The sequence below is a fragment of the Chiloscyllium punctatum genome, chromosome 24, assembly GCF_047496795.1.
Source record: "Chiloscyllium punctatum isolate Juve2018m chromosome 24, sChiPun1.3, whole genome shotgun sequence".
Lineage (NCBI taxonomy): Eukaryota > Metazoa > Chordata > Chondrichthyes > Orectolobiformes > Hemiscylliidae > Chiloscyllium > Chiloscyllium punctatum.
This window is the reverse complement of record NC_092762.1, coordinates 50,525,175-50,540,757: the sequence shown is the minus strand read 5'-3', so window position 1 is coordinate 50,540,757 and position 15,583 is coordinate 50,525,175. Positions and strand designations below refer to the sequence as shown.

The 15,583-nt window shown below is 40.4% G+C and overlaps 1 protein-coding gene across 2 annotated transcripts in view; it reads right to left on the bottom strand.

Moving 5' to 3' along the window:
- Positions 1 to 15,583, bottom strand: part of kdm4b (lysine (K)-specific demethylase 4B) — a 499,010-nt gene that overhangs the window by 251,198 nt on the left and 232,229 nt on the right. For both annotated transcript variants that reach the window (XM_072593817.1, XM_072593816.1), the window contains one exon: positions 4,935 to 5,072. In XM_072593817.1, the coding sequence (XP_072449918.1) occupies positions 4,935 to 5,072 (138 nt within the window). The remainder of the gene's footprint in view (positions 1 to 4,934; positions 5,073 to 15,583) is intronic.

Here is a 15,583-nt window from a genome sequence, read left to right as displayed (position 1 = left end):
AATCAGTTAAGTTAATCATTTTAAGTGGCCTGCAGAAAGTCTGCAGTAGTGGATAGAGTGGGTTCTTCCTTGATTATATGTTTTTAGAGATATGTCACTTGATTAAACTTAAAACATAAGCTATAACTATTAATCTAACCTGGGGCAGTGTTTGTAGAGGAATAAGACGGTGTTATTTTCTGGGTCTGTAGATTGTGAAGGAGCAAAAATGGCCTTTGCATTGATATGTACTTCTTGTCAGATGTGGGAGTTTAAAGAGTGTTTAAGGGTTACTGCGGATTACATCTGCCATAAATGCTGCTGGTTGCAAATCTTATCAGATCAAATGGATCAGTTGGAGAGACAGAAGCAATGAGGAATTTGCAACAGCAACAGTATGTGATGGATGGCAGTTATAGGAAGGGGGGAAATTCTTAGACACAGTCACATAGATGGGTTAATTCCAGGAAAGGTAACAGAAGTAGACACCTAGTGCAAGTGTGTTCTGTGGCTATACCCATTTCAAACAGGTATGCTGTTTTGGAAAATGGTGGGGGGGGTGGGGGGGGGGGGGGGGGGGGGGGGGGGGTGGGGGGGGGGGGGTGATGAATTCTCAGGGGAACGTAGCACGAACAGCCAAGTTTCTGGTATTGCGACTGGCTCTACTGCAATGAGGGGTACGCTGGCTTACAAGAGATCAATTGTGTTAGGGAATTCTTTAGTTCGAGGTACAGACAGACGTTTCTGTAGCCAGCAGAGAAAAAGCAGAATGGTGTGTTGATTCCCTGGTGCCAGGATCAAGGATGTCTCAGAAAGGGTGCAGAACATTCTCAAGATGGAGAGGGGCCAGCAGGAGGTCATTGTCCACATTGGAACCAACGGCATAGGAAGGAAAAAGTTGCGATTCTGAAGGGAGATTACAGGGAGTTAGGCAGGAATTTAAAAAGGAGGTCCTCGTGTGTAGTAATATCTGTACTACTCCCAGTGCTACGAGCTAGTGAGGGCAGGAATAGGAGGATAGAGCAGATGAATGCATGGCTGAGGAGCTGGTGTATGGGAGAAGGATTCACATTTTTGGATCATTGGAATCTCTTTTGGGGTAGAAGTGACCTGTACAAGAAGGATGGATTGCATCTAAATTGGAAGGGGACTGATATACTGGCAGGGAGATTTGCTAGAGCTGCTCAGGAGGATTTAAACTAGTAAGGTGTGTGTGTGTGTGTGTGTGTGTGGGGAGGTGGGACCCAGGGAGATAGTGAGGAAAGAGATCAATCTGAGATTGTACAGTTGAGAACAGAAGAGACTCAGGCAGGCAGGGACAAGGTAGGACTAATAAATTAAACTGCATTTATTTCAATGCAAGGGGCCTAACAGGGAAGGCAAATGAACTCAGGGCATGGTTTGGAACATGGGATTGGGATATCATAGCAGTTACAGAAACATGGCTCAGGGATGGGCAGGACTGGCAGCTTAGTGTTCCAGGATACAAATGCTACAGAAGGATAGAAAGGGAGGCAAGAGAGGAGGGGGAGTGGCCATTTTGATAAGCATTACAGCTGTGCTGAGGGAGGATATTCCTGGAAATACATCCAGGGAAGTTATTTGGGTGGAACTGAGAAATAAGAAAGGCATGATCACCTTACTGGGATTGTATTATAGACTCCCTAGTGGTCAGAGGGAAATTGAGAAACAAACTTGGAAGGAGATCTCAGCTATCTGTAAGAATAATACAGTGACTATGGTAGGGATTTTAACTTTCCAAACATAGACTGGGACTGCCATTGTGTAAAGAGTTTAGATGGAGAGGAATTTGTTAAGTGTGTACAAGAAAATTTTCTGATCAAGTATGTGGATGTACCGACTGGAGAAGGTGCAAAACTTGACCTACTCTTGGGAAATAAGGCAGGGCAGGTGACTGAGGTGTCAGTGGGGGAGCACTTTGGGGCCAGCAACCATAATTCTATTCGTTTTAAAATAGTGATGGAAAAGGATAGACCAGATCTAAAATTGAAGTTCTAAATTGGAGAAAGGCCAATTTTGACAGTATTAGGCAAGAATTTTCAAAAGGTGATTGGGGGCAGATGTTTGCAGGTAAAAGGATGGCTGGAAAATGGGAAGTCTTCAGGACTGAGATAATGAGAATCCAGAGGAAGTATATTCCTGAGAGGGTGAAAGGAAAAGCTGGTAGGTATAGGGAATGCTGGAAGACTAAAGAAATGGTTAAGAGAAAGGAGGAAGCATATGTAAGGTATAGACAGGATAGATCGAGTGAATCCTTAGAAGAGTATAAAGGCAGTAAGAGTATACTTAAGAGGGAAATCAGGAGGGCAAAAAGGGGACATGAGATAGCTTTGGCAAATAGAATTAAGGAGAATCCAAAGGTTTTTAACAAATACATTAAGGACAAAAGGGTAACTAGGGAGAGAACAGGGCCCCTCAAAGATCAGCAAGGCAGCCTTTGTGTGGAGCTGCAGAAAATGGGGGAGATACTAAATGAGCATTTTGCATCAGTATTTACTGTGGAAAAGGATATGGAAGATATAGAATGCAGGGAAATAGATGGTGATACCTTGCAAAATGTCCATATTACAGAAGAGGAAGTGCTGGATGTCTTGAAATGCATAAAGGTGGATAATTCCCCAGGACCTGATCAGGTGTACCCCAGACTTCTGTGGGAAGCTAGAGAAGTGATTGCTGGGCCTCTTGCTGAGATATTTGTATCGTCGATAGTCACAGGTGAGGTGCCGGAAGACTGGAGGTTGGCTAACGTGGTGCCACTGTTTAAGAGGGTGTAAGGACAAGCCAGGGAACTACAGACCAGTGAGCCTGACATCGGTGGTGGGCAAGGTTTTGGAGGGAAACCCGAGGGACAGGATGTACATGCATTTGGAAAGGTAAGGACTGATTAGGGATAGTCAACATGGCTTTGTGCATGGGAAATCATGTCTCACAAACTTGATTGAGTTTTTTGAAGAAGTAACAAAGAGGATTGATGAGGTCAGAGCAGTAGATGGACTTCAGTAAGGCTTTCGACAAGGTTCCCCATGGGAAACTGGTTAGTAAGGTTAGATCTCATGGAATACAGGGAGAACTAACCATTTGGATACAGAACTGGCTCAAAAGGTAGAAGACAGAGGTGGTGGTTGGAGGGTTGTTTTTCAGACTGGAGGCCAGTGACAAGTAGAGTGCCACAAGGATCAGTGCTGGATCCTCTACTTTTTGTCATTTATGGAAATGATTTGGATACGAGCACAAGAGGTACAGTTAGTAAGTTTGAAGATGACATCAAAATTGGAGGTGTAGTGGACAGAGAAGAGGGTTACCTCAGATTACAACAGGATCTTGATCAGATGGGCCAATGGGCTCAGAAATGGCAGATGGAGTTTAATTCAGATAAATGCCAGGTGCTGTGTTTTAGCAGGACTTATACACTTAATGGTAAGGTCCTCGGGAGTGTTGCTGAACAAAGAGACCTTGGAGTGCAGGTTCATAGCTCCTTGAAAGTGGCGTCGCAGGTGGATAGGATAGTGAAGGTGGCGTTTGGTATGCTTTCTTTTATTAGTCAGAGTATTGAGTACAGGAGTTGGGAGGTCATGTTGTGGCAGTACAGGACATTGGTTAGGACACTATTGGAATATTTTGTGCAATTCTGGTCTCCTTCCTATCAGAAAGATGTTGTGAAACTTGAAAGGGTTCAGAAAAGATTTACAAGGATGTTGCCAGGATTGGAGGATATGAGCTATAGAGAGAGGTTAAACAGGCTGGGGCTGTTTTCCCTGGAGCGAAGGTTGAGAGGTGACCGTATTGAGTTTTACAAAATCATAAGTCTTTTCCCTGGGGTGGGAGTCCAGAACTCGAGGGCATAGATTTAGATATAGGGAAATAGACATAGGGATATAGATATAGATATAGATATATAAAAGAGACCTAAGGGGCAACTTTTTCACACAGAGGATGGTACGTGTTTAGAATGAGCTGCCAGAGGAAGTGGTGGAGGCTGTTACAATTGCAACATTTAAAAGGCAATTGAATGGGTATATGAATAGGAAGGGTTTGGAGGGATATGGGCCGGGTGCTGGCAGGTGGGACTAGATTGGGTTGGGATATCTGGTCGACATGGACAGGTTGGACTGAAGGGTCTGTTACCATGCTGTACCTCTCTATGACTCTAAGTGAATGAGTGGGTGTCGAAGTCAGTCTGCAATCTCAGGGACAGCTGCAAGATCCATGCTACTCTGAGTCCACCATCCAGCACAGCAGATTAAACTGAACACTGGAACTGGAATTAGTCTCATACTCAATGTTAATCTCCTGGAAGCAGGAAGGTTTTATGGAAGCTGTTTCCACACCCGAGCAAGTTGATGATTTGCTCCAAAATGCAGGTAAATGGAGAATAGTTCAAACCCTAGGAATGTGAATTATTTGTATCTACCCCTATCGCTTGTACTCTACGTTTAAAAGTCTTTGAATTGGCATTACAACAGGTGGTTTAGTTTATTCTATAATATCATTTATTTTGTTAATAAACTTCTTCTCATCGTTAAAGTAAAATCTGCAGCATCATATCCTTATGTTTCAGTGAGGAACCACTTCCTGAAAACAAAAACATATCACAATATGATCTATCAAGCCAGGGCTCTGTCAGAGATATGGCTTGTCTAGTTGTAACATCAGTTGCTTTCATAACAAGAATCACTCATTGATTTCATGGGATAGATAGAGAAGTTTTACTTCTCTAAACCAACAGAGGAGAAAACTTGTGGAGGGAAGGGTCATTGATAACCAAGTAAAACATTTGGGAGAACAAACAGTAAATGTATTTGAACATCTCACCTGCATTCCATTGCCACGGGATATATTTTAATAACTGGATGCTATAAAATAATGTTAAATGCCTAGAAGGCAATCCAAATAAATTAGGATTGCAACCAGATCAGAGTCTGCTGACTCCTTACCTGGGTAGCCATTTTGCCATAATCAATCCAGCGAAGCGTGGCGAAGTTAGTAGATTCTGCACAATTGAATCCATGGTTGAAACCAGCATGATAGCCATAAGGAAAGGTGATCATGAACTCTCCAGCTTCCTGCGTAATCTGAAACGAAGAAAATAAAAGCTAATAACCTCAGTCCCACTCCTTAAAAAATAAATGATCAGCAACAACTTCCAATGCTGCTCAGGATGGCTTTATCTGCTTCCTCTATCAAATGACAGATAAACTAAGAACAATTGACTGTATTTCCATTATGCTAGCACCTACTTTGAAATATTAATCTCATGCAGAACAAAATTCCCAATTTAGATTGTACAAATTATGTTAGTGAAGAAAATAGGGGCAGCTAAAGAAGCTGCTGATAAAATAGATTTCGGATAGCCCTGGATTGGTGAATCAAACAAAATTTATTTGCTCATATGATATATTAATACTGGCATTCATCAACATCTCCTGTTTTAACTCAGACATTCATAAAGATACCATTCTCAAGCAAGTCTAGTACTGCATGAATACCAGACAGCAAAACAACATTTTTATTCAGAAGTCTTCAAAATAAACAAGCTGTATCCACAAATTATTTCAATTTTAAAATTATTTCCTTCATAAAATCTACTCTGCAAGCCAGCTCAAGGATGGGCCTCTGAAGAGGAGTGAAATTCCCATGAAACGCAATTAAAATTAGCAAAAACTATAGAGAGAAATAGTGTCAGCACCTGGGAGTTCGCTGACAACTGCAGAATTGACAGCCACTGTGTAAAAGAACAAACATAAGTTCTAAGCACATATCAGCTCTCACTTCTTTGTGTGTGTGTTATATTGAAGCTACTGATGTTCAAGAAAGTCAATATTGTATTCCAGTAGTCTAAAACCAACAAACAATATGTGGAATTTTGACATCATTTTATTAAAATTAATTGTTGCATGCTATTGTTGTTTAATTGTATCCTTCTACCTCACCAGTATAGGAATCAGGTCCTATTGAACATATACAGATAAATTAGCACCCCCATACCTATCAAAATAGGCATTTGCATAGGATATGATTAGATCAGATTCCCTACAGTGTGGAAACAGGCCCTTCAGCCCAACAAGTCCACACCAACCCTCTGAAGAGCAACCCAACCAGACCCATCCCCCTACATTTACCCCTGACTAATGCACCTAAGACTACGGGTAATTTAGCATGGTCAATTCACCGAACCCGCAAATCTGCAGCAGAAACAGGCCATTTAACAAAACCAGTCCACACCAATGTTCATGCTCCACTTCAGCCTCCTTCCATCATCTAAATCCATCATTGTAACCCCAAATTCCTTCCATTCCAAATGGCTGCTAATTCCTTCTGAATTGTATGTCTACATATTTCTGATTTCATCTTGCAAATCCCACCCTCACCCTCTCCAGGGCTCTACATCCTTTTTATAATATGGTAACCTGAACTGCAAGCAGTACATAAGGATGTTCTAACCCAAGTGAAGATGAAGGGAATTGAGTAGAGCAACTCTTGAAACTGGAAGAAATTACCGCATTATGGAAAGATCCAATGGATTTCATTTTAGATTGCTCAAACATCTGGCATAGGATGACTTCTTTGCTGTAACCTTCATCAAATAATCTATTTAAGCCAGGAAAAATAAACAAAATCCTGTAGAGTATTGTTTAAAATGAATTTCTGAAAAAAAGTTAAGTTCAGAAAAATTATTCACATGTTGTCCAAATGCTGGTCTGCTGCCTAAGTCATTATTCCACAAGTGATTAGTACTCTGATTTCTCCCAGTTATAGCTGATTGAATGTTCTTTTCTGGAGATAGCAGGGTCAATTCAGACATTTCCTTTAACAAAATTCCAGTTGGGGCAACGAGGTCTTCCTGAGTGTCTTCAAATGTCAAAGATTGAAGGGTGTTTTAGAGAAAGAGGAGGCAAAGGCCCTGTGGCAAGCTCCTGGTATACAAATCCATTTTTTTTAAATCCACAAAACTGGGCGAAATGGTCTTTGCAAAAAGAGTTGCAAGCTCAGCGACTCCATCTAAACAATTTGCATTATCCTCAAATGCAACGTTACTGCTGCTCTGACCAATGTGCTTCGGCTTGAAAATTATTCTTTCCCAAGACGTGTCCAGTTGATGATACTATGAGTTAATATTTTAGATAAAGTTAAAAATTACACACCACCAGGTTATAGTCCAACAGGTTTATTTGGAAGCACGAGCTTTCGGAGCACTGCTCCTTCATCAAATAGTTGTCTGACATATTTTAGATAAGACATCTTCATATTACGTGCAATATAATGTATCTTTTATCAGCCTTATCTTCTGAAAATTTGCCGCCCATCTCAAAGCAAAGCAATTTAGCTACTGTGCTATGCTGTAAAATTGTAAAAGTTCAATTCTTGAGTTATAGCACATGCCTCAGACACTAAAAATAGGGCCTGATAATGAAGACCACACAACGTTAAGACTTAATTTCATTCTTATTTCACTTCTTTGGCTTCTTAATATAGCTTGTCATTTTGCCATGCCATCCTTACTTGTTGTACCAAAAGTTTTCAAGACCTCCTTTAAATCGGAGTTGAACTCAGCACAAAGACATGGAAACAGTTTGAATTTTCAAACATCTCTGAAATACACCCAGAATCCATCTGATTCAGCTAGCCAATAGCATATATGTTCAAAAAAGGGGAGATCTTGGTAAGGTTGATGGCAATCAGATTGATTTTCAGTGATCACAAGAAACTACATTTAAATAGCACCTTTCACGTAGTAAGCAGTTAAACAGCTTCACATGAGCATTGTCAAGCTAAATCTTACAAAGCCAGAAAGGATAGGTGACCAAAGGCTTAGTCAAAGGAGGCTTTAAGCAGTATATTACAAGAGGAGAAAGAAACAAGTTAAGAGGAAGATAGAATAAGGAAGCAAAGTTACCTGCTGAAGTGATTAAAATCAGGATTCACAAGAGGCAATATTGAAGAATAAAAAGATCTGATGTTTGTAAAATAAGAGTGAAAGAGACAAGAGGAGTGAAATCAGGAAGCAATTTGAAAATGAGGATTTTTTAAAATTGAGACATTGGTCAGCCAATGAAATCTGCTCAGCAATGTAGTGATGGGTGAATGAGACTTAATGAGAGTTAGGATATCAGCAGAACTTTGGACGAGCTCAAGCAGTGTAGCATAACCGAGGCTGGCAAAGAAAGTATTAGACTAGGTTCAGAGATACAAAGGAATAAGGGTTTCCGAGGCTGCCCATTATTTCTAGAAAGGGACAAAGAAATCTTTAAAATAATTAAAGATTCAACTGAACAAGTAAAGGGAAATTAATTTTTTGAAGTTAGCAGAACAAATGGATACAATCAAAATTAGAGCTAGGTTGTTCTGGAGTGTTTTAGAACTTTTTCTCAATACAAAAGATAATGGAAAGCTAGGATCTTACTCCCCTAAAGGCCCTGGATGTTGAAGATCAATTACAAGTATCAAGACTGAGATGATTAAATCTTTGCTAAGCAACAGTGTCAACAGATATAGTGCAAAGGATAAATGGTATTGAGGTGTAAATCAGTCCTACTATCTATTAACAACGTCAATGGGTTGATTGGTCTCCTTTTCCTTATGTAGCAAATGCAGAAAAGGAGATAAAATCACATAAAACAGGAAAGGTAAAATGATAATATTCTTACTTCTGGGCCAGAGGTGTACGACAATAACAACTTGAGCGACCAGGCTGATAAACTGAGCAACAGAACTTCTCTTTAAAAACTACATGGTATTGTGGGTAAGGAGGTTATACTGCTCCCCCATAAACAGGAAATCCTGAGCTTTAATCTTTCATCCAAAACTTTCCATCAGTCCAAGTAAAGCTTTCAATTTACAGTCAAATGTTTTGAAAAAGGGCTCTTGTGGCCATATTGTATTCATCTGTCGATGATCTACTGCAGACTGACCCAGAAGTCCAGTTCAAGTCCCCCTGTTCCAAAGATACACATCTGCACAACTGATCAAAATATCTCTCATACAACAGCTCATCTTACTTTAAAATAAGATTTTCTCCATCAATTTCAGAAAATTATGTTCCATAGTCCCAGGTTTCTTTGTTCATACTCTCATTTTAACATTTTCCATTCAGGGAGGAATCTCCACTTCCAGCTTCCCCTCCCCTCCCCTCCCCTCCCCTCATTTAATCAAACTAAATGGTTTGTCCAAATTGCAAATTTTTTTTGTGTTAAAAAAGTCTGCTCCAATCAACACTGCAATCCAGAGCCAGGTCAGGCCCAACTGTGAATTTAAATTACAACTTCAGTACAACTGTTTCTCCGTGAACTACAGATACACACCTAAACCACACCAATTCCAGCAACAAACTTAGCACTGAGCCCTGTGCTCATACAGATAGTTGTACCATCGATACAATCTAATTATTCGATTGAAAGTAGCACCAAATGATGTGTGGTTATATCCAGTTACCCAAGGGATTCAGATCACTTAACATGCTGCCTTCAGCAAAACATGGATAATGGACAATGATATAATTAAATTCTATTATCATTTAATTAAATTTGAGTACAGCTGTCTTTCTTCACAGCATTGAAAGCAAGGACATATCACTACAGCTTGTCATTTGTACATTTCAAGCACGAAAGATACTCTTTAAAAAGGGAGAAGATAGCTAATTTCTCCATTGTGGGTGAATTGAAATTTTGAAAACACATTGCCATTAAGTCCCATCAACACTGTCTGTCCAGTGTGCAAGACCTAACATATAAACTATGGGCTGAATCTTACATCCTTTTTAGCTAAGTGCCAAGTTGGACCAATTTTAGTGGAGAGATGGTCACTGAGGTTGAGCACATTTCCTCACCATACCTTGCCAAACATGTCACATTAGTTATTACTGTTATGGCAAGCAACGTGTCCAATTTCCCACGATGCACCTTCGCGAACCAACCAAGTATCGATTCTAAGTCCAGAAGGTTTTGCATCTATACCATCTTTCCAAATCTACTAAACAGCTGCAGGAAACTAGCATTAGGCAACTGTTTTGTTCAGAAATAGGAGGAGTTAGAAATTATGTCAGAGAAGGGGAGACTGGCACCATACTTCTCAGAAAGGGACTTCAAGACCCTTGAGAGAGGAGGGGAATCCTCCTCCCAATGAAGCAACAGCAGAGGACATTTGCAAGACTAAGCGTCATACTCTGTTCTCTGCTACCTCCATTTATTCTATTCCTTTCACAACCACCTCCCACAAAGCTCATGCATTAACACTCCTGTTGCATGCAATACGTTCCTTCACTCGCTCTCGAACTCCCCCATCCTCCACTCCTAATAATCCTGCATGAACTGTTTGCCGCCTCTTTACTCCATCAATATACTTTTAACATGTTTCCCCAACATACTCATCAGCCAAAACCACCATGCTACTCACTACTGCCTTACCCATTCACTTTGTTATTACAGAAAACAACTAGTTTTGCTCTATAATATGAAGTATCTCAAGCCTGAAGAAAGACAGTTTTTATTTCTTCAGCTATTGCTGTAAGCTGTGGCTCTCAAAACAGGAATCGTTTTGCCCGTATCACCCTTGTTCTTTTGGTATGTGTGTGCATGTGCAAGTGTATGCATGCACAAGACTGGGGTTTTTTTTGCGGCGGGAGGGAAGGAGGTTCCTATTTCTGAACAAAACAACTCTGGGGACATTTGACTTTGATTTTTAGCACACTACCCAAGTGAAACGTAACAATGCGCAAAACAATCAATCAATCATATTACATTATATTAGCAGAATGCTGAACAGAGCAGAAGAAACACATTAGTATAAAATCTAGTTGATGACATCAGAGCAATTTAACAAAGTGGTCAATAAAGACTACAAGATCATGGACTTCATAAGCAAGCAAATGAAGTAAAAACAGTAAGGAAATAAAGATAAACCTGTATGAAAAATTGAGTCAGGCTCATTTGGAGCATCAAGTCTAGTTCTGGGCAACACACTTTAGGAAGGATGTGAAGGGTGCAACAAGGATTCATTAAAATCATCCTAGGGATTAGGAAATTCAGTTACATCAATGCACTGAAAAAGTTGGGGCTTGCCTCCTAAGAAAAGATCATGAGGAGATTTGTAAGGCATTCAACATCATGAGTGCTGTAGACAAAGTAGATAGAGTCATTGTTCCCTTTAGCAGAAGGATTGAGAATCAGAGGGTGTCAATTTAAGGTAGTTAGTGAAAGAAGACTCCTTACATAGTGAAGGGTTAGGGCCTATAAAATACTGCCCGAGAGTGAGTGTGGTGAAAGCAAGTTCAACTGAAACCTTTAAAAAAAGGATAATTACCGACAGAGAAAATATTTTCAGGAAAGGACAAGGCAGTGATATCAGGTGATTTGCTTTTGCAACGAGCTAGTACAAACAGATCAGGCCAAATGATCCAACTATATGCAACCATCTTATGATGCACAGACAGAAAACTGTTCATTCTAATCACAAAAAACTGATTTAAATTATAATGGGGTTTTTTTCCCACCAACGGGAACAATTTATTTCTTAAAACTATTGATTCCACCTTTGTAAAAAAATAAAGTGCTATATGTAGTGGTTCTGTTCGCCGAGCTGGGAATGTGTGTTGCAGACGTTTTGTCCCCTATCTAGGTGACATCCTCAGTGCTTGGGAGCCTCCTGTGAAGCGCTTCTGTGATCTTTCCTCCGGCATTTGTAGTGATTTGTATCTGCCGCTTCCGGTTGTCAGTTCCAGCTGTCCGCTGCAGTGGTCGGTATATTGGGTCCAGGTCGATGTGCTTATTGATTGAATCTGTGGATGAATACCATGCCTCTAGGAATTCCCTGGCTGTTCTCGGTTTGGCTTGTCCTATAATTGTAGTGTTGTCCCAGTCAAACTCCGGTTGCTCGTCAACATCATCGACCTGGACCCAATATACCGACCACTGCAGTGGACAGCTGGAACTGACAACCGGAAGCGGCAGAGACAGGCCACTATAAATGCCGGAGGAAAGATCACAGAAGCGCTTCACAGGAGGCTCCCAAGCACTGAGGATGTCACCTAGACAAGGGACGAAACGTCTGCAACACAAATTCCCAGCTCGGCGAACAGAACCACAACAACGAGCACCCGAGCTACAAATCTTCTCACAAACTTTGAAGTGCTATATGTGCTGGAATGCCTACACACCTTGAATTAGTTTTACATAGATTTCATTGTAATACATTACCTATAGATTAGATTACTTACAATGTGGAAACAGGCCCTTCGGACCAACAAGTCCACACCGACCCGCCGAAGCGCACCCACCCAGACCCATTCCCTTACATATAACCTTGCACCTAACACTACATGGCCAATTCACCCAACCTGCACATCTTTGGACTGTGGGAGGAAACCGGAGCACCCGGAGGAAACCCACGCAGACACGGGGAGAATGTGCAAACTCCACACAGTCAGTCACCTGAGGTGGGAATTGAACCCAGGTTTCTGGTGCTGTGAGGCAGCAGTGCTAACCACTGTGCCACCGTGCCACCCTGTTACACAATATAAAGTAAGTTGGTATGTTTGGAACTGGATCCAGCAAATCAACCTCAAGAAGGTTCTGAATGACTATAAATAAAAGAGGATATCAAATTGGAAAGCAATGTAGTAACCAGTCAGGAAGGCTGTATGACAAACTACTTGCCCACAAGGTAAGCAAGCTACTTTACCGTTTTTCAAATAGATGTCCGTGTCACCATAACACACTGGCCATTTCGTAAGTTATCTTTATAGCTATAATATAATAAAACATCATAAAACATCTTATAGCTATTGGCCTTGGGTCATCCCAGCTGATAGTTTCATCATTTGGCTTCCTTGTCTATATTCTCCAGTAGGTATCTATGGAAAGTGAGTGAAAGGAGGATTTTAAAGTTATACATTCACCTCAACCAAACCAGCCTCAAGATTGACTGCAACTTAGGTTTGAGTTTCTGTGAAATTCTTGTCATTCCCCAATACAGAGTCATTTTTTGAATTTTCAGTCGATATTTTTAAAAACTAGATGCATAGGCTTTTAAAACAGATGCTACAAATCAGGTGACCTTGGACATTTGAGTTACAGGCAGTAACATATCTCAGGGAAATCACATCTGTTTAAAAATGGGCCACACAAAAGAAAGATTTATTTGTAAGCAAAGTCAGTGAAATCCAAGAGTTTAAGGTAGACGATATGTCTGACCTTGACAGAAACCTGTTAGGGTAGCACATGGTGAAGTTACAGCTTCCCCAATCATCATTGAGTTGTAACTTCACCATGTGCTACCCAAACTGTGAGCTGGTGTGCTTTTCAACTAAAAGACTGATAATTTGGAGAATTCTCTTTTTAACATTTCAACTGTTTTCACATCTATCGATTCTCATTTAAAATATTAGTTCTCTATCATATATCCAAGCTCAATGTCAATTTTCTTTGATACATCTTAACTGTTTTTGTTATGTTTCAAGACAGATGTCCGTTATACCTTCAAGAGACATGCCAATGATGTCATTAGCATATTATGGCATGTGGCCTTATGATAAAATGATCTCACACTTCATCTTACTTAATCCTTTTGCAGCATGACACACTGAAGGAAGCTTGCTACAGAACGTCAGAACTACTTAATAAGTGCCTGTGATTGTAGTTTCCACATGTAGAAGCCATGTTTAAAATTAATCAAGCTTTTCAGTAATATGTGACCCATGTCTCATTCATATGCTACAGCAGCTAACACGGGTATTACACCACAATAGTTATAGATCACAAAAAGTCATGTCAGTCTACCTACATATTTCTCGCATACACACACACGATTTGAACATCTCTTCAGTGACCCCCAAATTATCCTAAATGCCTAAAGTCTGGCATCAATCCTCTCTTGGTGCTGGACAGACTGCACATAACCAATATTCAAATGTAGCTCCCTTGGAACAGAGCGTATTCAGAAAGTTACATTTTCTGAATGCTGGTTTCCAGCATATGCTGCATATTGTAGTTGTAATGGATTCCAACAACTAGGTGAGACTCCAATCTGTGTTTTCCAAATTGATTCCCAATGACTTTGTATGGGGTCCTTGATGCCACACTCATTCAAATACTGCCTTAATGTCAAAGGCAGTCACTCTCACCTCTTAAGTTCAGCTCTTTTACCAATTTTGGAACATGGTTATAGTAAGGCTATGAGATAAATGATCCTGGAGGAAATTAAACGGAGTATCAGTTCGCAGGCTATTGCTGAACAAATACTGCTGAGCCATTACCCTCAGACTGATCTATTATAGTCCATAATTCTTACTACTCTTCTCATGATCACTGACAAATACCTGTGTGCAGTTATACAATACTGCAACTTTTAACATTCACATTCTGTATTCAAATTCCTGGAAGGCCCGGGCCCTTCCTAACCTCTACACTGCCCTCCACACTACAGCACATTAGTCTCAATACTCCTGTAATTTTGAGCTCTTGGCTCCCAATTTTAATTATTTTACTATTTAAAGAATTGCTTGCATTTCCCTGGCTCCAAACTCCAAAATTCCCTCCCAAATCTCTTTGCATTCTTTTCCTTCTTTAAGATGCAAATTAAAATCTACTACTTTGACCAAATGCATGGTCATCCACTCTATTATCTCGTGTGACTATTGTTTTATAACACATCCATGACGTACCTTCAGAGATTTTATCTTAATAAAATTACTACACAAATGAAACATGTCAACTTGCATTTATACAATAACTTTGCTTTTTTTTAAAAAGAACTCAATCCGTCCAGGCCTGGTTATGACACACCTCTGCTGTAGGCAGGACTTGGAGCGGAGTCTCCTGGTTCAGAGGTTGGCAGACTACTACTACCGCACCACATGAGCTCAATACAAATTGAGATATTTTCTAATCAAACTGTTCAGAGATGTCATGACACACCACAGGGTCAGGTAGGACTTGAACCCAGGACTCCTGGCTTAGAAGGAAGAACACTACCAACACATCACAAGAGCTCCTCAATACAAGTTAATAAAAATAAACTTAAAACCTTCTGTTCAGAGATGCTACGGTTCACTGATGGAGCATCTGGGATTTGAACCCAGGTCTCATGGTCCAGAGGTAGGGACACTACCACTGCACAAGAGCTCCTCAATACAAGTTGATATTACTAATATTAAAAATCAGCATTCAGCTTATACAACTGCAAAAGATCATTAGCAAATTAGGTTAACTGGGATCAAACAAAATCCTCCAGTGCCTGAAGTGATTCCTGGTGTAAAGAGCAACGGTTGATGTTCTTAGATGGATCTTCACTGCAGACATTCCTTAGAAAAGATATCTTTACCATGTGCAGCAGCTTCAATGACCTTCCTTGTCATGAGTCTAGAAGTGGAGCTATTCACAAACAATTCTATTGTGCAGCTCTATTCACAATTTCTCTGACTTCAAAACTGTCAAGCTAATAAAGGGACCTTGTAGACATGAAGCCTTAGGGCAATACATGGCAAATACATAATCAAATCGTGATTATCTGAAACACCAAATATTCAGCCACCTTCTCTTGACCTTTCAAGATGATCTAACATCATGACAGTGACACCCATCAGAAACAGATC